The sequence below is a fragment of the Bidens hawaiensis genome, unplaced genomic scaffold (genome assembly GCF_021521415.1).
Source record: "Bidens hawaiensis isolate Kalapana, Puna unplaced genomic scaffold, B.hawaiensis_p1.1 tig00003653_1, whole genome shotgun sequence".
NCBI lineage: Eukaryota > Viridiplantae > Streptophyta > Magnoliopsida > Asterales > Asteraceae > Bidens > Bidens hawaiensis.
Window position 1 is genome coordinate 202,983 of NW_027491209.1, and position 22,587 is coordinate 225,569.

The 22,587-nt window shown below is 33.0% G+C and overlaps 2 protein-coding genes and 1 non-coding gene across 4 annotated transcripts; 2 read left to right on the top strand and 1 right to left on the bottom strand.

Moving 5' to 3' along the window:
* Positions 1-3,005: 3,005 nt before the first annotated feature.
* On the top strand, positions 3,006-6,586 carry LOC143624015 (protein PTST, chloroplastic-like). Of its 2 annotated transcripts, none has more exons than XM_077094772.1 (9): positions 3,006-3,148; positions 4,796-4,854; positions 5,011-5,305; positions 5,390-5,479; positions 5,558-5,626; positions 5,702-5,807; positions 5,894-5,982; positions 6,066-6,178; positions 6,242-6,585. In XM_077094772.1, exons 2-9 carry the CDS (start codon positions 4,808-4,810, stop codon positions 6,342-6,344), a joined length of 912 nt encoding a protein of 303 aa, XP_076950887.1. In that variant the 5' UTR covers positions 3,006-3,148; positions 4,796-4,807; the 3' UTR covers positions 6,345-6,585. The 2 variants fall into 2 exon arrangements, with proteins under 2 accessions (XP_076950887.1, XP_076950888.1); XM_077094773.1 differs by having other exon boundaries at positions 3,069-3,148; positions 4,804-4,854; positions 6,242-6,586.
* Positions 6,587-11,352: 4,766 nt separating this feature from the next.
* LOC143624095 (U6 spliceosomal RNA) lies at positions 11,353-11,455 on the bottom strand. The gene has a single exon (XR_013152036.1). It is a non-coding gene; the product is annotated as a U6 spliceosomal RNA (small nuclear RNA).
* An 8,008-nt stretch (positions 11,456-19,463) lies between these two features.
* Positions 19,464-21,046, top strand: LOC143624016 (uncharacterized protein At4g22758-like). The gene is made up of 2 exons (XM_077094774.1): positions 19,464-19,822; positions 20,828-21,046. The coding sequence occupies exons 1-2, from the start codon at positions 19,576-19,578 to the stop codon at positions 20,986-20,988; spliced, it is 408 nt and encodes a 135-aa protein (XP_076950889.1). The 5' UTR covers positions 19,464-19,575; the 3' UTR covers positions 20,989-21,046.
* The last annotated feature ends 1,541 nt before the right edge of the window (positions 21,047-22,587 follow it).

Below are 22,587 nucleotides of genomic sequence, written 5' to 3' on the forward strand. Positions count from 1 at the left end.
TTGGGTATACAAAAGTCATTTTCAATTTCTCCTTGTTTACAAGCTTAAAATTTAAATTTTCGTAAGTTAGACTTTACTAACTTATCTTCCTTATCAATATCAGATTTCCCGTTACACCCTCCTTCCATCGTTCCACCCGGCATCAAATCACGCCTTCCTTCTTACTTTCTTATTCACTACCATTACTACTAACCCTTCCTCCTTCCGACAGATCTCCGGCAAACGTTTCCGATTAATTCAATTCAATCTTTTCTTCATTCATTCAGATCCTCCTTTTTTTCACTCTTCCAATTCCATGACGGAGGAGATGTTCCGATTCCAGCAGGAGAAGATCAGAAAAAGACTTTAATTATTATTATTACTATTATTATCATCCGACGACCGTTTCATTTCTTCTTCTTCTTCTTCTTCTTCTTCTTCTGATTATTATTATCTCTGATATGGCCGCCGATGCTTTAACCGCCATTCCGGCCGCCGTCTTACGAAACCTCTCCGATAAGCTTTACGAGAAGCGGAAGAATGCAGCCTTAGAGGTTTATTTATTATTTAATAATAATAGTTTAATTGTTTAGATTTCGACTTATACTTAGGGTTTTGGATGTGTGTTTAGGTTGAAGGAATTGTCAAGCAATTGACAGCTGCTAGTGATCATGATAAGATTACTGCTGTCATTCATTTCATATCTAATTCATTCATTTTCATTTCATCTTCTTCTTGTTTTTAGGGAGGCTTGATCGGCTTGGCTGCAGCTACCGTTGGTTTGAGTTCTGAAGCTGCACAACATCTAGAGGTTTCCATTCATTCATTTCTTTCTTTCTTTCTTTCGTGCAATGTTTTTCATATGCTATATAGAGTTTGAAAATGATACACTAGTGACTAGTTAGATTTCTGCACTCAGTGTATTACTTATGCTAACTGCATCATCACATCAATCGGATTGACTGCTCAGTGATACGCTGATGGTCTTGTGGTACAGATGTTACTTGTCACTCTTGATTGATTTGTGTGAGCTGTTTTCATTATTAGATTTCATTCGATTTCTAATTTCACCTGAACAGCCATGCTTATTTCTTTATCATCATTTATTGTCTATGTTGTGTGAGGTTGTGTGTTCTTTGTTAAGGTTCCTGAAAAATAACATATATATTGGCACATTAAAGAGGTGTCTTAGTTTTTGAATGCCCCTAAGCATTATCTAGAATCTAGGATCTTTTTGGCTTAGATGTTGCAATGAGTCACGACAGTGGACTTGTCAGATTTTGAAATATATTATAAGAAAAGGCACGTGAGCTAGTGAATAGTCTCCCATTTCTTCCTTTAAAGACAAAGTATGTAACTTGTATGGTACCTATGGTGGCTTTGTACATTGACTTATTGGTCTATAGCTGGGTAGGTTCAATTGAGACTATAGAGGTGAATCAGTAATGGTTCCAGGAACTCAGGAAGTGTGTAACATCAACCGTGCATTCCAAAGTCTACATAGTAGATAATTTGTATATGGTTATAGATATATGTAATCTTTATATAGATATGATTAAACTTATATACCAAATTCATAAGCTGAATTCTCCAAATTAATTAAAGGGGCATCTGATTGAACTGTAGGTGTTTCATGTCCAGTTTACATATGATGGTCAGAAGTTGAATCATTATATCTTAGTTGGGGCTTTAGGCGAGCTTCTCTTACATTTTTTGTTAGGTTTTTGTCTTTGTTGTAGTTCTTTAAATGTCTATTGCCCTTTCACCAATGTAGACTTGCTTACTCTAATGAAAAACTTTTATCAATATGGAGGATGATCTACTTTGAATCTGGGGTTTAGTAATTGGTTTCTAAAACTTTCTTAATTCTTATTCGTGCACATGCAAGAATTTTGTCTGAAACGTTCAGTTGTTCATGATAAAAAGAGTTAAAGTTTGGTTGATGGAAATCTACTTGAAAGTGTGTTGCTGAATTCTGAACTGTTTTGACATCTCTTTTACATGTGAATGTGCAAGATTATTCGGTCTTCTCAAATTCTTTTAGCCCCATCACATTCAGATTTATAGTGTACCATATTGATATATGATTTTAGGGTACTATTTGTTAATTTGTTTGCCATTTTCATGCATGATAGCAAGGTGAGACACAGGTTGGTCAATACTTTGAAGAAATTATAACATAGTGGTGTTATACTTGTACTAAACATTTAAGTTCTCTATGTATGTTCTTCTTACTGATTCATTAATTTGTGTGAGGCATTAGAGGCTATGGTGGTTGTATTGTAGTTATTTATCTTTGATAAAATGTTTATGTACTGACTGCCTTACTTTTTTTGTAACGTAAATTTTATAGGTTTTCTTACAATCCCATAGAAGATGGTCCTATTGATGAAGATCATGAAGAAGTTCCGGCTACAAATCGTACGGCTGATGATAATATGCTTATGGCAGCGATAAGAGATGCTATTGCTCAAGAAATAATGGAATCGCAAAGCGGAATATAGTATGACATCTCGAATGTAGTATTATTTTGTTATTATTGTGTTTTTTTGGTGTTTTTTTAATGCGGAATCCCAAACACCCCCGTAGTATGACATTATTTTGTTATTATTGTGTATTTTTAGTGTTTTTTTAACATCTCGAATGTAGTATTATTATGGTTTAATCAAAAAATTATATGTAAACAAATTTTATAATGTATATTTTGTAATTTCTTTTTCAATATGCTAGAGATGAAAAAAGTATAAAATGGTATAAATAAGTAATCCCAAACACTTTTTAAAAATAACTTATTCACTTGTATAAAAATATCCTTTTTGGTCATTTTATATCAATAAGTTAAACCGAACACTTTTTTTAAAACTCCTTATCAAATACTCACAATACATTTTCTACTTATCACAAAAAGTTTATTTCAGCTTAAATAAAAAATCCCAAACACACCCTTAATTTGGTCACGTTTATTAATTGGGTCACACAGAAAGATGATTTCATAAAATGGGATATTAGCAATAAGATGAGCCATAAACAACCTAACACGTGTCATCTACTCCCACTGCTTCTTTGCCACACCACATAATAATATCTTGACACCGGAAAATGAAAATCTACTCGGTTGACTTGAAGAACGCTAATTAACCTAACCGGACATCTGTTTGCCCGTAGCTAGGTCAGTCAGTCAGTCAGTTTGTTCAATTTCTGTTTCCATATTATCATGTCCACTATTGATTTCTGGGTTAACTCGTGCATTTGGATAAAATGCCTATGAGTCAGTTAATTTCGTTTGCTTAGCTTAATTTATCATCGCAATGTGTAGAGTCTACGTTATTTTCCCATTCCCCCCTAATTAAAATCCATATTCTCTTGTAAATAGCCTCCATTTGATCACTTGAAGACTGTTTTTTTCTCTTTTTCTGAATGTATATGATTATTATCTATGTAAGGAACATACTTTCTAAATTGTTTTCTTGGATGCTTGATTGTTTTCCCATAAGTAGATGCCATGCTCCTCGGTAGATATTCCACAAATCATTAATGTAGGCTAATTCATTGAGTTCCCAAATGATACATTGCATGAAACTCAGATCTCAAACTGGTTGCTGTAAAATTAGCTCACCCCACGAGTAATGGTTAATACCCCTTAACCTAGGGGTGTTCACGGTCCGGTTTTCGCGGTTTTTAGGTCAAACCGTAAACCAAACCGTTGGTAAGGGTTTTATTTTTGTAAACCAAAACCGAACCGTAGAAATCTTAAACCAAACCAAACCGTTTGTAACGATTTGGTTCCGGTTTGGTTATTGGTTTGAGGATTTGAACTTGTTGCGCTTTTATACCGGATGTGCAAAATATGCCACTTCGACAAACTAGTTAACGAAACCTAGGTACCTAAGCTATTTTAAAAGGATCACAAGCAATTTCAATAATAATTTAAATACATTTTTGTTTTGAACAGTTAGTAATACTTTGGTGGGTGAATGTGAGGGACTACCTTTTGATCTTTTACGTGTTTCTAGAGTTTAAAAGTTGGAGTTAGAAAATATGAAAGGGACCGTGGGTATACTGAGTTACTGAACTTACTGTGTGGAGATTTGAGAATGTGAAAATGGCATAGCCAGCTTATGATGGTTTAACTTTAATAAACATGTTTACTCTCCGGACTCTTATCATGTGCCTAGAACAATGTTTACTCTCTTGAGATCAAATTATGATTTTATATTTTATGTTTATTTGATATGATAATTTGGTCGATAGAACCATAAACCAAAAGTTTTATATATTAAATTTTTACGGTTCGGTCCGGTTTTATACGATTTATTTTTGGTATAAACCGTAAACCAAACCGTTCGATTCGATTTGAGTATATTGAAACCGACTGACCGAAAGTTAAATTAAAAAACCAACCGTGAAACCAAACCGATAACCGGTTTGGGCGATTTCACGGGCGGGTGGGGGGGGGTGTTGTAGCCAAACATCGCCCAAAAACCCACCAAATGTCGCCCCACTACGCTCAGACTAAGGGGCATTTTCCGCCACATCATCATCATCACCTTTTTTAGTAAAAAACATGTGTAATGGATAATAATGCCCTTTAATCATTACCACTTCAAGAAACATATGGGATTTATTGTAAAAACGCCCATGACCTTATAATGACCCGGGGGATGGTGTAAGGGCTTTATAGTTTATCCACCCATATAATGCTCCTATAATTCCCCATTACACATGGCCTCAAGGCTACGGATATGAAGCACAGTTTGATCAGTTAGATAGTTTTAACTAGTATTATTATTTACTGATGCTTGTGTATATTAGTTAGGATTTCAGCACAATGGAGTGTCATACAATGAGCACTTCAATACAAGGACTTTCATCTTGGTAAGACTTTATATTGGTTCAAACTTTTGCCACAATAACGCTGGCCTTGTTATTATCCGGATGGCTAACATGTCTTTTTAAAGTTACGTGCTAACATATCTCGTTCAACTGCCAATATTGCGACTGGTGATTTTTCTTCTGATATGTTCTTGACAGTCAAGGCGGCAGCAAACACATGTCGTGGTGCTTACAACCAAATAGAATTTCAAGTCCAACAAACACACATAAATTTCACTGTAATTTGGTTCCGTTGTGTTCGACGAGGGTGTTTTGGAAGTTGTCTTATATAAAACAAGATTATTGTATGAAAAATGGTAGACACTATGCGCAATGGAGAGTGCTTTGTCTCCCCACCACTCTTGAGGAGAAGTTTTCATCAATGAACAATGACAAATATGATTCGGATTCATTCTCAGAAGACGTTTCTGAACAACTGGTTGACAGTGAGCAGGTGTTTTAAGTTTTAACTCGTGTTATTAATCCTGATTTTTATAACTTTAGTTTCTCTTAATGCTACTTATACTTTCATGGATAGCTAAAGGCACTTATTGCCGATGCTGAGAGGGCGAAACTGTTAAAGAAACTGAGTGAAGCTAATCAGCACAATCGGTATCTCAAACGTCAGGTATTTAACTACCCTTTTCCCGTTATCATTATTCTGTTTGACTGTTAATTGAGCCTACTTATATAGTTATATCTGCAGTTGCTTGTAAGGGAGGAAGCTTTTGCTCAATTTAAAAGTGAACTTGCTGTCACTGAACTTGAGATCCAGGTTAACTTCACTAATTTCTCTTTAATTATATGTTTTCTTTACATTCTTAAATTTGTATTTTAACTTTTTTTGCAGGCATTGTTAAATATGGCAAAAGAAATTGCTAGTTATGGCATTCCAGCAGGTTCAAGAAAAATAAACGGGAAATACATTCAGTCTCTTCTTCTGTTACAGTTACAAGGTATGAATTGTAATCATAAATTCTTTAACTTTCAATTACTAACCGGTCTGACAAATCATACATTTTATGATAATGCACATGAAAAGGCATGCAAGAAAAATTAAAGAAGCAAATTAAGGATGTAGAACTTTCACAGTCCAAAGAGGTGACTTTATTCTGGTCCGGCATGGCAGAGGTGTGTATTAAAACTGTATTGACTTTGACCTTGACTTTGACTTTTGGCTTGGTAACTGATATTGACTCGTATTTTGCTTTTAGAGCGTTCAAGTGATGGGCTCATTTGATGGGTGGAGTCATGGAGAATACTTATCAGCAGAATATACCGGTTCTTACACTAGATTCTCCACGTCGTTAATGCTTAGACCTGGAAGGTATAAAACTGTGAACTAAAAGTTAATAATAATATTATCTAACATATACATTAATGAATGAAGGTATGAAATTAAATTCTTGGTGGATGGAGAGTGGATTCTGTCACCAGAATACCCGACTGTTGGAGAGGGATTAATGGAGAACAACTTGTTGGTAGTTGAATAGTGTGTCAAAGCAGTTACTATCTTACCAGTAATGTATATATAACTGAAAGTTAAAACACTCTACCGAACATTCTGTATGTATGTTTTTTCAGTTTCTTGTTCTGAGTTCTAACTATGCAACCTGTCATGTTTTTGTGTAAACACCTTGTTATGGGCATAAGGTGTCCATACTCTGTGGTCTGTTTTTCGGTCAAACCAAACCGGCTGAACTGGTAGGGTTGGTTAGACCGGCCAAACCGATTCGTTTTGAAGGTTTGAATATTTTTTTTTCTTTTTCATGACTGTTACTTCGTATTATTTTAATTTAAAAGTGATTAATTGTTATGATGCATATACATAAATGAATATTCTTAAGATAAAAATATAACAAAGGTTAAATGACCGGTTCAATTTATAGAATAGTTTTCAATTTCTAATCTGTGTGAAGAACCGCTACGCGAGCAGACAACTAAAAGTCCAAAACCAAATTGTAGACAACCAAATCTGCCCCTCCTTTCTTTTTTACCCTTCTTTTCTCATTATCTTTTTTTATGATTATTTATTTATTTATTTATTTATTTTAAGAACGGAAACTTGCATACTATCTAATTCTATTTCTAAATTTCATTTTTTTCTTTTGACAACAAAGGGACTTAGACCCTTACCTTTTGAAAATTGAAGTCTTATTACCTTGATACTGTTGGACCAAAGGCTTCTTTTAAAATGTTAATAGAGACTTTGTCTTATAATATTAAATCTTTAGTCTTTATATTCCAAATAGTGCAAGATCTTATTCTTCATTCATGATCTAATTTTATTAAGAAAAATCTACTTGCGTATAAAATTTTATCAAACTGCTATTTTACCTTAAACAATCAAATGTTCGATTTAGCTCAGCGCAAATTAGCTCAATTTGTTTATAAGATATTAAGGTCCATGTTTTTTTTTTGTTTAATCTATATGCATACCTGTTTATAAGATCTAGAGGCATTTATTAATATGGTTTCATTACTTTGGTTTTAACAAATAATAAGAAAATCTAATAGTGTATAATAACAAATACACAAAGTTTGAAGCTTGTATTTATCTAAAACTGTAAGAGAAAACCTCACCCAAGTTGTAAATGAGAACCACTGGCAAATCTACCATAAACTCAAAAGATATGTATACCCTTAGATCTACTGAACTAACTTAAAATTGGTTAACCTCTCACATGCGTTTACGCCATTTTTAATGTTCACTACTTGAAATTGGTTAATCGTATACTTTTATGTTACTTTTAATATTCTCTACTTATAATTGATTAACCGGACCCCTATATACCAGTTGCTCTAAAGTCCTTTAACATAATAACACGTGGGTTGGCAACATCAATACAAAACAGAAAGTTTTGAAACTTTGTTTACATTTCACCAACAAACGAACCAATAGCATGTGCTACCTCGAAGCCTATACTAGTTCTGTCCCTGCAACTTGTGTCGTTTCCTTGAACTAACCATCAAATGTCACAAGGACTCTTCTGTCTTGTCCATGTCATTTGATTGCCCATTATCGCGTTATGGCTATTGGACAATTTTATAAACGAAAGTCGACCGTGCACAAAGTTGATGCAAAAAGAGATCGAGTGTGATGGCAGAAATTTGTATGTAGGAAGGATGGATGCATTTGGTGTAGGTGAGATTGTAGTGATTTGATTATTCGTTTTTAAAGATAAAGGGGGTATTCTTGGAGTTTTTTTACCAAAATCGGGGAGAAGGAAAAATTATTTATCAAAATGGATGATTTGAAAAATATTTAGTTGTTCTTTATTAACTTATTTTTTCTTACTCTAATCTTTCTACTAATAAAATGATTTTCGTTTAAACTTCTATGTGAAATGCATAGATAATGAAAAATAATAAAACTTTTATTTTTATTTAATAATTTTGTTTAAAATAAATATATTAAAAATAAAATAAGTTTTGCAAACCGTTTCTAATACTCATATTTATTAAAAACTATTAAAATAAAACTCTTATGTTTGTAATTTTTTTCCTTTTCATTGTATTTTTCTTTTATTTTTTTTCTTCTAGATTTTTTTTTCATATATACCACGGGTATAACTTGTTATATGCAACTGCTTTTATGCTAAAAAAATTATAAAATATTTAGAGTTGTCTTATGATCAAAATATATGTTTTAAAATAAAAATTTTATATTATTATTGTCTTTTTTCTTTTAAAATTTCATTTTAATATTTATGCAATAAGTAATATGCGCAGAAAATTAATTTACATTCGCTAACGTAAAAAAAAAAAGAATACATAGTTGTGCTTCATTTTTATTCTTCGCGTTTAGGTTTAAACTTTGTTGAATTCAAAATTGTATTCAAATTAAAGTATTTTTTTATATCATAAGTTATACGAGTGCTAGTATTTTATTACTTTATTGGTACTATAACGAACCGAACCAATTTTGACTGAACTTCGATAATAATATTGATACTACTGGAACAACTATCGGCATTTGTTTTTTGATTTTTTATATCGTAAGCTTTACGGGTGCAAGTGTACTGTACCAATATCGATAGCAAACAGAACCAGTTCCGACAAAACAATATAGACACCAATGTTAATATTTAAGTCAAACTAAACTTTAAACACTTATGTATGAGAAAACATATTGAAAATATAGCAATAATAAAGCAATTATAAACAAAATAAAAAAAACATAGTTTTTATTTATATCGGTTCAAATAAAAAAAACATATGAATATAAGATACGGTTTCCAAAAGCATTCCAAGAAAATATTTGTTTTAAACGAAAGAAAAAAAAAGTTTTATTATTTTTAATTCATTTTCTTTATCTATGTTTTTTTTACATAGAACTCTTAATAGAAATTATTTTATTAAATAAAAGTAAAAGTAAGAAAAGATAAGTTAGTAAGAAAACCTATTTTGGTAAATACTTTTCAAATCACCTATTATGGTAAATACTTTTTACTCCTTCTCCATTTTGGTAAAAAACTCGGTATTCTTGTACATACTGTATCGAATATTGATCGTTGATTGGCTTAATGATATGCGTCAGAAACCATAATACTAAAGGTGCATTTATATTTATCCCTGGATTGATACAAAGGAATATAAAGTGCATTTATACTAAAATAATACTCCATCCGTCCCATTATAAGAGTCATATTTTGACTTTTCAAGTTTTTCTTTTGCAATTTTGACCGTAAAAATTTTTTGTTCGTGTCATATAATACTTGATGAAAATTATATCAATGTAAAATACATTTAAAACTCAATCAATTCATATATTTTACATCAAGTATTATATAACACAAACAAAAATATTGCCGGTCAAAGTTAAACAAGAAAGACTTGAAAAATCAAACCAGGACACTTAAAATGGGACGGAGGAAGTATTGGACTGATAGTGCTAGTGCTTACCGTCTTACCTATCAGGCTTTGTTCCTATAATTATTGATACATAGTTTAATGCATATTACAGTGTGTGAAAAGTTACTAATAGTATTATCTAAAAGAATCCCACATTACTTAGATTGTGTTTGTACGATCGTTTACGGTTGGATCACGCATCGACCATTTCCTCACTTTTAAAATTTCTTTGAACAACATTTTTTGAACACCTAAAATCCATATCTTTACCTTACACAAGTATTTAAACTCACAACTTCACATTTATAAAAAAAACATCATACTACCACTAGACCAATAAGTTATGAGTCACTCACTTTTAAATGTGTTACTTCGTTCTTTTTCTTTAACTATGATTGGTAACACTAGTGAAAGAAATGTTTTGAATCGCTGGATTAAGAATGGAAGAGATTGTCGTTCCACCGTTTTTCACGTGTGAAAAAGTCTACATAGGTGAAATAGGTATAGCTTACAATTATTGATATTTTTTCAAGGTTATCTAGTTTTTTATACGTACATCATTTTTATACGACATTATGTATCTATTTTTTTAAACTTACACAATAAAATCGAGCATTTTATTTTCTTTAATTTGAATACCCTATTTCTATAGCCTAAAATGTGTTGTGCATTTAGCGTATGTGATTATATATATGAGTAATTACAAAAATAGGTTGCGTGATTAATATATAAGTTGCGTTATTGTTTTAATAAGTTGTGTATGTGCGTAATTATATATATGCAAGCACATTTTTCATACAAGCTGCGTATTTATATAGCTTTGTGCATAATTATGGCGTGGACGAAGTTACTACTTGCCCCAAAGACACGCGTTGCCTCCTAATGACTTTGTGTGCTTTATACGCTAAGAGCCCTTTAGATCATCTTAACCCAAGATAAGTATTCTTGTAACTTTTTGATGGTGGTATTCTATTTTTAAACTTAATGTAAGATCATCAAAAATGTTAAAAGTTGTATTTAATTTGAATATAACGCAGAAAGTTGGTACACCTTTTTATTAAAATAGATGATAAAAATTAAATATAGTTATGATTGTCTCAATATTCTTGAGAAATATACTAGTACAAAATGAACGATAAATGATACATAAACGGGATGATTCGAACCATTGTCTTCAACATTTTCTTCGACTTCGTTCTCGACTGCAAGACGAACAAACTATATATTGAAGGTTGTGGTTGAGAATTCGTGTTCAACATAGGTCCGCTAAAACATATTACGAGTCTTCATTTGAAGAAGTCGTCTGTCTTTAAGATACAACGGCCTAAGCATATGTACGGTCAGAGATGACCCATACATCCAAGAAATCATTGGCCGGGCAAAATGGATTCTAGAGTTTTGTTGAAGGAAAAGAAGATAGTGGTGAAAGAAATTTGTGAGTTCTTCTCTTTAGTGGTGACTCTAGTGTTCCTTTCCTTTTGTATCTTCTTTTTGTTTCATCCGTTTTTTTTTTTTTTTTTTTTTTTTTTTTGAATGTTCAAGCTTTCCTCCTACTATTTACATTATACCGCCAATGCCAGGAATCGAACCCTGGACCTCTCACCCAAAGGCCAAAGCCTTTACCATCCCACCAAAGTGGTGATGGCAAAAAATTTGGACCATTTCTCGATTTGTGCGTGTCATCCTTGCGCAGGGGCCATGCTAATCTTCTCTGTATCGTTCCAATTTTATCGGATGTCCCCGAAGGGACCGTTTTGTTTCTTATTTTTCGCATCTGGCTGTCTTGAAAATTTGAAAAAAATGAATGAGGTTCTATTTATACTCTTGTCAAACTCCATGATCAATTATTGTATTTAAACATAATAATTGCAGTTTTATGAGACAAACAAAACCTTCAGTTATTTCATGACATAAATGTCCATTTAAATAAAATTATGAGACATAATTTACGTCTTCATAATGATTCATGACGTTATAAACAGATAATTTGTGTGATTCAAGATATGATTATATGAGTAAAAACTAAAGCAACCATTTGATTATGACAAAAAATTATGCTAGCATTAGCAAAACACTGCAAAACTTTCTACTAGAGTAACACAATTTTAGCAACATTCATCACAATCAATCAACTTCGAGCATGGATATCTTATTTATCTTAGCTTAAGTTTGGACGTTGTTTGGTTCGTTACAAAACTCTCAAATAGTAGATCACAAATCTAGACTTAAATATATGTATACCTCATATATAAATACAACTTCACTTTGAAGTTAAAAAGGAAATTAATTTTCCTATTTTATTAAAACACATATTAAACAATTTTTCGAACATAATAGTTATGTGATTGGCTTAATTTAACATAGTAAGGGTTAGACATTTTACCTTATTTTTTTTAATGATTATAATAAAAAGATAACTTCTTTTTCATATTTCCTTGTTTTGCCTGTTTTAGATATTCAAATCCTTTAATGGTACTTTGGCATAAGGGTGTGAAGGTGAGTATTTATATCACTCTCTAAAATTACCTATTATAGTTTTTTTAGTGATACGTTGTTTGTCCTTCAAATAAAATATGGTAAGTTTATATCCTTGCAAATGCAAAATTAAAAGGATAGAAAAGTGTTTAAAAAAAACTTTCTTTGAGATACAGTTCACAATTAAATGAAGTTTAAAACAAAAGGTGATAAATAAAATTGTCGCTTAAGTTTTTCAAAGGAAATAGATTAAAATAACATTTGGAATTTGATATATTAAAAATTTGAATTAATATTTATCTTTTTTTTAACGGTCAAAAAAAAAAAAAGAACTGTTTAGGTATTTCGTACGGGGTGACAATGACAAAAGGTCATCGTCATCTAGCCCAACCCACCGGTACGTAACCCTTTAGCGTGTCCAAGCTAGTATCTTAAGTTCTTAGGAAAACCCACCTGCGAAGCCTAAAGGCCAACTGGTAGTAAAATCCGGACGCCCTTAGAATCGAACTGGAGATCACATATATCCCAATATTCTTTCATTGAGCCACACGTGTCTCCTCCAAAGTGTTGTCAGTGAGGTTTGAACCCGAGTCTCCATTAAAAACCCCAAACTTCCTACCACTATACCACATTAGAAAATACTTAAATACTCCCTCCGTCCCTCTACAAGTGTCATAGTTTAAAAAACAAAGTTTAAGAAAGTTTGAATGATTGTACTTTTTGATTAACATATGACTATAATGCCCTTAATATATATAAAAAGACAAAATTTAAGAAAGTTTGATGATTGATTTGTGTAAGGGTAAACTTGAAAATTACTTAATAAATTTTAAAAGTGAACATTTGTAATGGGACAAACTAAAAAGGAAACATGGACACTTTCAAATGGACGGAGGGAGTAATATTTATCGATCGACATGTTTATAATTAGTAACCCATTTTATAAAATAAAAATAAGTGACACCTTTAACTTTTAAGTGTTTTGTTAGCTTGTGTGATGCAGATTTAGCTATAAATATATTTGTTTTTTCATTAGATCTATATACATACACCATATGCACCACATTGTTCTTCACAAACAAACCTTGGAATTCTTGACATCATCTAAGTTTCAATAGATCCTTTAATTCAGTCTCCTTCAAACAAACATAAATTCCGACATTTGAATCTCGTTTTTGAATGTCTAGAATCATGAGAATCTTATAGTACGTTGCCAGCTATTTATAGTTCTTGGTACGTACAAAACCGCCCTTAGTATCCTAAGATTCGATTATGGAGACCAAAAAAAATATGAAGAGAAGTCTTTCGATGAGAATGATTTTGCCCAAGAAGAAAAAGAACAACAAAGAAGGTGTTGCTAATGCTAAGAATTCGCGGCTTTTGATCACTGTGAATGTGGTTGGAAGTTCCGGGCCTTTGAGATTTGTGGTGAATGATGATGATAAGGTGTCTACCGTCATAGATTCATCACTAAAGTTGTATGCTCGTGGTGGGCGGCTTCCTGTTATTGGGTCGGATTTCAACAAATTCATACTTTACGCATCGGATGTAGGATCAGGTGGGGGTTTGAATCATTTCAAATTGTTTTGTTTTCTTTTACATTTTTTTAACCATGAGATCACTTATTATCGGAAAACTTATGAAACTCCACCAATACCCTGCTAACCAACAAGACAATTGCAAAGTGCGGGTTGGTAAGTTTCAAGAGGTTATGCATGACAGGAAATTAGTAGAAACAAGATTCGATTATGTTATACTTTCTTACTTTCTCAATGCATGATTATAAGAAGTGTATGATATAAAATTATGTTAAATATACCTTTTTTGGTCCCATTTTAGCATTAAGTCCAAGTTAAGCAATTGGATCTTGTGGCGGGAGAAATTTCGTGCTATACATGAAGAAGAACAATCCGAAGCAAGGTCAAGGATGATTACACGGCAGCATAGTGGAAGATGGAAAGCATGTATTGTTTGTTTAGCTCAATAAACGTTGGATCTTGAAATATGTCACCGTATAAATTTAAACTTAAAGATTCCTGGATCAACGTATGTTTGGTCATGAGATAACTCTGAACTTGAAAATGAAAAGTTGAGAGACTTGGATCAAGTGAAGTTGTAGTAAAGGTATAAGCAAATTGTGAGTTGGAATTCTAAACCTTTTTTAAATTATATAACGTTTATTATTATGCATAAGATCAAATATTATTTCTTGAATGATGGATTTATGTCTAACACTTGAACCTAAAACTTTCTAACCCATTAGTGTTTTAAAGACATAAGATCATATAATATGGTTAAAACGCGCGATCAATTGTAATTTGGTTTACATAATCCATGATTATGCATTGGGATATGTTTATTTGCGCTGGGTGCACTTATATTTCCTTAAAATGTACCCGAAACGAGATATAAGATTGTGGGTATATAAACCCATTACAATAAGATGTAACATAATATAAATAAAAACAAAATAGAAATATAACAAAATGTACAACGGTGGATTTAATTTCATATGCTCATGTTTGATGAAGTTATCTTAAAACTAGAGTGTTACCTGGGTCTTATTTACGGGTTGACGATTTGAACTTGACACAAACCCAAAAATCACGTGTACACATGATGATGAGCACATATTAAATAAAAGTGTTTATATTTACTAGGTACAATATAAACAGAGATTCTCTCTTACTGATAATCATACAAAAATAATTACAAAACCGAATATAATACAGTCCTTGCAGTTCGGGTGACAATCGAATGAACGCTCAAAAGGCTAGTACATGTGACATTGTATACCGTTGGTAAGAATACTGTGACAATGATGGGACATTTATGTTGGACTTAATTGGATCGAGCAACACGAACAACACCGATAGTTTGCAAGAACTCACGACTCTTTCAATATTATTAAGAACGAATACCACACAAAATACAATAACCCTAAACCATCTATTTATACTAAAACTATGACTTACTCATCAAGAAACCTAATTAGACTCAAACTAGGAAACTAAATAAATTAATAATAATAACCAAAACTTATTCCTAATTTAATAAACTAAACCGACTCAAACTCAAACTCTTTAAACTTTAAACCTTTATCAAGATTAATACTTCATTCACCCCCTTAATCTTGATATAGACTCGTCACTCTTCAAAATAGTGTTGGATCCAAATCTTCACGAACCAAATTAGTAGCTTCTTCTTTGGGTTTTGGCCCGGGGCACTCATATGCAAATGACCATACTCGAGACAATTATAGCATCTAATATGAGCTTTACCTCGACCCATACCTTTCTCCTTTTGATTTTCACTGGGTTGGAACCGACCACCTCTACCTCGTCCAACGCCACACCCTCCACCTCGGGCACGTCCATGGTCACTTTCCCTCGTCCACAACATTCACAAACATCCTCTTCTTTCTTCGAACTTTCCTGTCCATCAGTTTTAGTTAGCAACAACTTACTTTGTCCGCTGTCACCCGTCTCATCTTGCTCTCTGATTCGTTCCTCATAGGCCTTCAACCTGCCTATTGCTTCTTCGAATGGCATGGTGTCAAGATCTGAATACTGCTAAATAGAAGCAACAATATGAAGATACTTCTTTGGCACCGAATCTGACAGCTTTCGCACTAACACTTCATATTCGAGATTTGAACCAAGACTAGTATATCTTGAAACAAATCCGGCTAACTTTCCGTCAAAGTCTTCAATCGTATCTGTCTCCTTCATTCGGAGTTGCTCAAATTCTCTTCTTAAACTTGCTAAACGTGCCCTTTGTAACCTGTCAGCACCAAGAAACCTTACACGTAAAGCTTCCCATATGTCTTTCGCACTTCGGTTCCTAGCAACTTGAAGGAGTATATCCTCTGGTAAAGCTTGATAGAGAATTGCTCTTGCAATCTTGTTCTTCTTTTCATCAACGGCCCCGCCGGTTACCCGCTTAATTGTCTCCCACAACCCTTGTGCATCCAAAACTGACTCCATTAGAATTGTCCAAGTGTTGTAGTTCGTTGTTGTCAACCTTGGTACTTGAAACGAGGTGTTGTTGTTTTCTCGAACCGGGACATTCCCTGCATTGTTTGCATTATCACTCATTCTTTTCTTCAAATCTTCTTAACGTCACACAATTCGTCCTCTTTGATCGCTCACACAGATACGATCACAGCGAATCACACAGATTTACGCTACTGCTTCTTTCAATGAATCACACAGATTAACGTTGCGTCTTCTTCTTTCAACGAATCACACAGATTGACGTTGATTTTTCTTCTCGATCGTTCACACAGATACGACCGTCTTTGTCTTCTTGATCGTTCACACAGATACGATCGTCTTCTTCACTGTTTGATTGCTACACTATTGCAATCCGTCTTCTTAGGTGGGACGTTCGATCTTATTCCTTGCTGCTCAAGTCTTCGGTTCGGCTGCTTGACACTTCCGCTTACTTGGTAGAATAATCAATTCACCAACATGCTTTGTTTTCTTCTGGTTTCTCAATCGAATTTGTGGCTAGGAAGGTTTCCTTCAAAAACTAATTAATTCACCAATTCTTTCTTGAATTTAGTACAGCTAGTGGTGCCTATTTTTTTAATTAATTCACCACGTCTCCTAATTGAACCTCCTTGCAATTTAATTTACCTACCTGATTCTTGAATTAATTCCACTGACGTTTGCTTCTTTGGTCGACAATTCCCAACCAAAAATATTAGAGTTGCCAACGTACTTGATTTCTTTTTCCGATCAAATTAGACTCCTCTCCAATATCGATGCCTTCAAAAATTGAACGTCTTCACGGCTCTATTTGAACTCCCGCTCTGATACCAATTGTTGGACTTAATTGGATCGAGCAACACGAACAACATCGATAGTTTGCGAGAACTCACGACTCTTTCAATATTATTAAGAACGAATACCACACAAAATATAATAACCCTAAACCATCTATTTATACTAAAACTATGACTTACTCATCAAGAAACCTAATTAAACTCAAACTAGGAAACTAAATAAATTAATAATAATAACCAAAACTTATTCCTAATTTAATATACTAAACCGACTCAAACTCAAACTCTTTAAACTTTAAACCTTTATCAAGATTAATACTTCAATTTAGTACCGTATTTGACCAGGGCAAACCTTTTCTCAAGCAAGTGTACGTCAATCTCCACATGCTATGTTCGTTACAACTGAATCTAATTAATCTCTATAAATAACATTATCATATATCATGTATTTATGTAATTATTTAAGTTATCTTCGAGGAAAACACAATAACTTGAACTGGATCATCCAGAGTCGGGACATCCACACTTACAATCGTCATCTAAGTTAGTGGTGAGAGTGTGATTAGGTGAACCGATTAGTAGTAAGCCATTATTGATGGCACCTTATTGGTACCGATGAATTCGGTTCATGAGATGAAAGTGTGGCTCAAATAGGCAATGTGTAATTAGCAAACCTGCTGGACTACATAATAGATATTCGGTCGATTAATATGTGAGATATTAAAGCACTAGTATAGGCTTTTATCTAGCAAGAGATCACCTTCGTGTCCACTAACTTAGTCTCGAGTGTACTGGGCCTGAGATAAGAAGAGATTGTACTTGTCTCACATTGAAGTAATACCCCAAGAGACTGGGTGTCAATAATTGCAAATTCACATGACTGGGTTTCAATAATATTTTTTCAAGAGGGCGGTGTCTGATGCGGTCACGATGATATCATCAATGTACAGTGTCATACCCATGATATAATCTACCAAGTCAGTAATTGCAAATTCACATGATTGTGTGTCAATATTTTTTGCAACAGGGCGGGTGTCTGATGTGGTCACGATGATATCATCAATGTACAGTGTAATGCAACGCTTACAAGACGTACATCATGGAAGTCTGTGTAAAATGTCTCAAGTGCACTTGGCCTGAGATACAAAGAGACTTTACTTGTCTTAGGTTGTAGCAATACCAAAGAAATGATATTATCTACCATGTCAGTCATTGCAAATTCACGAGACATGGTGTCAAATTATTATTATTATTATTTATTTATTATTTTTTTTGCAAGAGGGCAATGCCTGATGCGGTCCAGATGATGTCATCAACGTACAATAAAAGATACGCCACGTTATTTCCCTGTTGAAAAACAAACAAACCATTGCTCAAACAATGTCATGAGACCCATGTTATGTGATTGGGTCATGTCGATTAGAAAGAGTGAGATGGCTGAAATAATAGAGGTGGTGTATAGGTTAAGGCGAATTTTAGATTCCCAAATTTTTGCTTTGGTGTGAGCGATCAAAGGATGTTGTGACACAGGCTGGGCAGGTGGTTACAGTTGGGTCAAGGGTGGCATGTATGGGTAGCAGAGGTGTGGGTGGTGTCGATGGGGAGTTAGGCGGCTGTATAGCGGGGCAGTGTTGCTGGGTAATGAATGTATTGTCTAGAAAGTGGTAAGAGTGGGTTAGTTGGAAGGAAAATAAATCTCGTCAAAGATAATGTTTTGGGAGAGGAGTACTTCCTTGTAGTTGAGTCATAAGAAGCGAAAATGCACTTTAAGAAGCGATGATGAAGTTTATGAGGTTGTGTGACAGATGTGTTATGGTAACATTCACATCCAAACACAAAAAGATGGTAGGTTGGTACAGGAAAAAGGGCAAAATATGGGGTTGAGTAGTTGAGCCAAGATCTTGTAATTTGATGTTGATCATAGAAGTGGAAATTGTAATTAACTCAAAATATAAGAATCAAAATTTTCAAAAATGATTATTTAAATCTAGTTATCGCCTACCAACTAAATCATAAAATACTACATTATTTGTGGGTACCTCCCCTAGCTAGTTTTCACATATCCTACCTTAAAAGCATATAACATTAGATTTATTATATTAAACTAATTTAACTTTTATTCCATGGCTCGACTGCTACTCAATTATTTCATATATTAAATGAATTTTTAACTCATTAATTTATGAACCAGCAATACATACGTTCTACTTCGTTCGTCCATCTTTAAGTGTCATGTTTGAAAAATATAAAGTTTAAGGTGAAGTGAATGATTACTTTTCATGTTTATCAAATGACAATAATGCCATTGGAAATTGGGTCCATTAATATTGTTTATTAATGCTAGTTGTGCATGTTTAAGGGTAAATTTAAAAATTGATTAATAAATTCTGAAAATGAACATTTGTAATGGGACAAACAAAAACGGAAATATGAACACTTACAGAGGGAGTAGTATTTATTACGTGTGTGCATATATATCTATATCTCTCCATAGCAAACTAGAGAAAGACTTCCGATGATTCACATGAATTGCTGTTTCATTATTCTTTTCCTTAACCCCAACTTAGTATTTCTTTAATGGTATTATTTCGAACAAAACTGAGAAGATGGCGATCAACAAGAAGAGGAGTCATGATAACCAAAACGTGAAGAAGAAGAAGAAGAAGAGGTTTCTGATCACTGTGAATGTGCTTGGAAGTTCAGGACCTTTGCGATTTGTGGTCAACGATGATGATAAAGTTTCAGAAGTTATCAATTCGTCTCTGAAGATGTATGCTCGAAGTGGACGGCTTCCGGTTCTTGGCTCCGATATCAACAAGTTCTTGCTTTATCCATCAAATGCAGAATCTGATGGTAAGCAAAGTTTTTATTCTGGTTTGTCGTTGTTAGATTGTCTTGCTTGTTTGGTTGTTTACACAAAGGATTCCAGTTTTTTTGTTTGTTTCAAGAAGTGAAGGATTAACGATTTATTTTATGGGGATGATTGGGAGCTTAATTAAAATTTCATAGAGACGGATTAGTGTTATTTAACGTATAAATAACACTAAACCTTTTTATTTTTTTTTATGGAGGGAGCTGCCCCTCTCATAACTACAGGCTAACCGACGATACACAAACGAATCTACGTAAAACTAAATTAAAAATCACAAAGGTAAATTCTGGGGTGGCTCGTGGGATAACGAAAACAAACAAGTTATGTCTTTAGGCCCACACTTAATTAAGGATTCCAAGTCTAAAGAAACATTATATATAAATATATTATAATTGGTAAAGTAAAATCAAGGTAATGTATTACTATGGTGGTAGGCTTGTTTGTTACTAAAATATAAGTTATGAGTTCAAAACTTGTAATAAGCATAATTTATTTTCTTAACAATTGCCATGAAAAGGCCCCAAAATCATTTTTCGATTTAGGCCCCCCACATTCGTTGAGCCGGCCCTGGGTAAATTAATGGAGTAAGATGGTAGACAATCCATTGGCAAATGGTTCATCAGTATTCCGTCATTAATGTATCAGTCGTAAATAAGCACCTTGAACGAGCTTACAAAAGTTGTTAGTGACGTGTCTGTAGCTTGTTGCAAATGGTTCATCGGTATTCCGTCATTAATGTGTCATTTCTCATAAATTAGAGATATCTTGGTGCCTTTGGTTGCGACCCTAAATATTATTTACATTTTTTTCACTAGTCAACCTCTACAATGTGATACAAATATACAATAAAAGATCTCCTATGTTGTAATATTACATAAGTAATATGAATAGACATTTACTGATCTTCTCCAATTTTGAGTATTTTGTTTTTGTTTTGTTGTTTTGAAACTTTATAAAGAACCTTTCCAACTTAATTTCTTTGGCAGCGATGAAAGCAAATGAAGCAGTTGGGTTTTGTGATGAAAGGACTTTTGTGATGTGCAAGAAGGAGAGTCATTGTCACATGACTGAACCTCGGTCCGATATGGTAACTCGCCACCGTTGGAGTGGTGGTTGGAAGGCATGGCTCAAGATCTTATCTCCATAATATTCAAATTACAATCTCATTTATGGATATGACATTTTCCAAACCAAAATGGGGATACTTAAAACTACGTACCTCTTTGTATATTCTTTAAAAAAAATGGTTTATTATGAAAACTGAAAGAGTGAATAACCACATATTCACATTCGTATAAATACCACCTATGAATATTTGTATTTGTTAAGATTCGGACAGATTGAGGTAAAATATTGGTTATGCATAAAATTTCTAAAGTTCAATATACGGAATGTTCTTGTGATATATAGTATATACCATCATATTACGAGTTTGTCTCTAATTTTTATTTATTGAAGGTTTAGTTATTATTGTTTGCTCGTGAATAAACCAGATAATCGCTGAAGTGAATGTTCCTTAAAAATTAAAATGTACTTAAAAGGGTTGTATGGTTGTATGCATTGCATCGGCAATAGAAATTACCAAAAATTAATAAAATGAACGTGATAACATCTTAAAATGATCTTTCTAACATGTTTAAAAGTTAAGAGGCAACAAAACTAAAAATGTACGTGATCACATTTTAGAATAATATTTTGACATTTTAAAGAGCAATGGGACAAATGAACCGCACAAACTATAAATTATAAAGAATTGAAGAATTTAACATTAAAAATAGTGAAATTTAATTAATTTTTACTAACACTAACACTGGTGTACATTTAAAGTTGTTCTCTTTTCATTTTAGCTTTTGATTTGTATAAAAATTGTAAAATACAATTAACCAAAATTGAGCACACTCTTTATATGCCCCCCCCCCCCCCCCCCCTCTTTAAATATGTTACATTTCTTTTAAGCAATTGTCCTAAACATAAGAAGGGTTAGAAAAAGGTGAAATTCGTAAAAGATCCCCATTCTTATTTATTGGGTCTTTAACGAGTCTTATTATACTTGTTTTTGTTTATGTCTTGGGTTAGAACAAATTACGAACAGAAGCTCTTATTTTCATATTTGTTACTCCTTACTTTAATTTTGAATCCATTTCTTGGAAGAAAATAAGTTTCTTGAAATTTTCAATTTCAAAATCGTATTTTCGTGAAATAAATAGTGAAAACACCTTATCTTTTTTGCAGAGTTGATAAATTGTACGACCTCTGGTTGAATTATAACGACTTACTTCAATTTTGACTCTATCTTTTAGCAATATTCTTATAAAATTAAGTCGGATCTTTCTTGAAACATAACCCGCAATACTTTATTTTTGTATCTATATATTTGTCATTGTATACAACAGATTATGTGTGAAAGTTATAATTTATTTTTGTTAGATGGATGGAGGTAGTAAGTGCAACATATTCTAATCGATTTCAACCATTATTTGAGGAGTTACAAAGCATATTTGTCACACATGCATTATTATATGCAAATAATTCACCTACTTCATTACCTAATATAAAATATGTGGTTCCCTTTGATTATTCTAATTTGTAAATTCTTTAGAACGGATGACAATCATCATCGAGTCATGTTATTATAGAAAGAAAAAAAAAGAGAATGATAAAAATGATTTATAGTAAAAGAAGCATTAAAAAATGATGAAAATTAATAAAAAAAATTCATAGCTCAAAATTTAATATAAAAACGTAT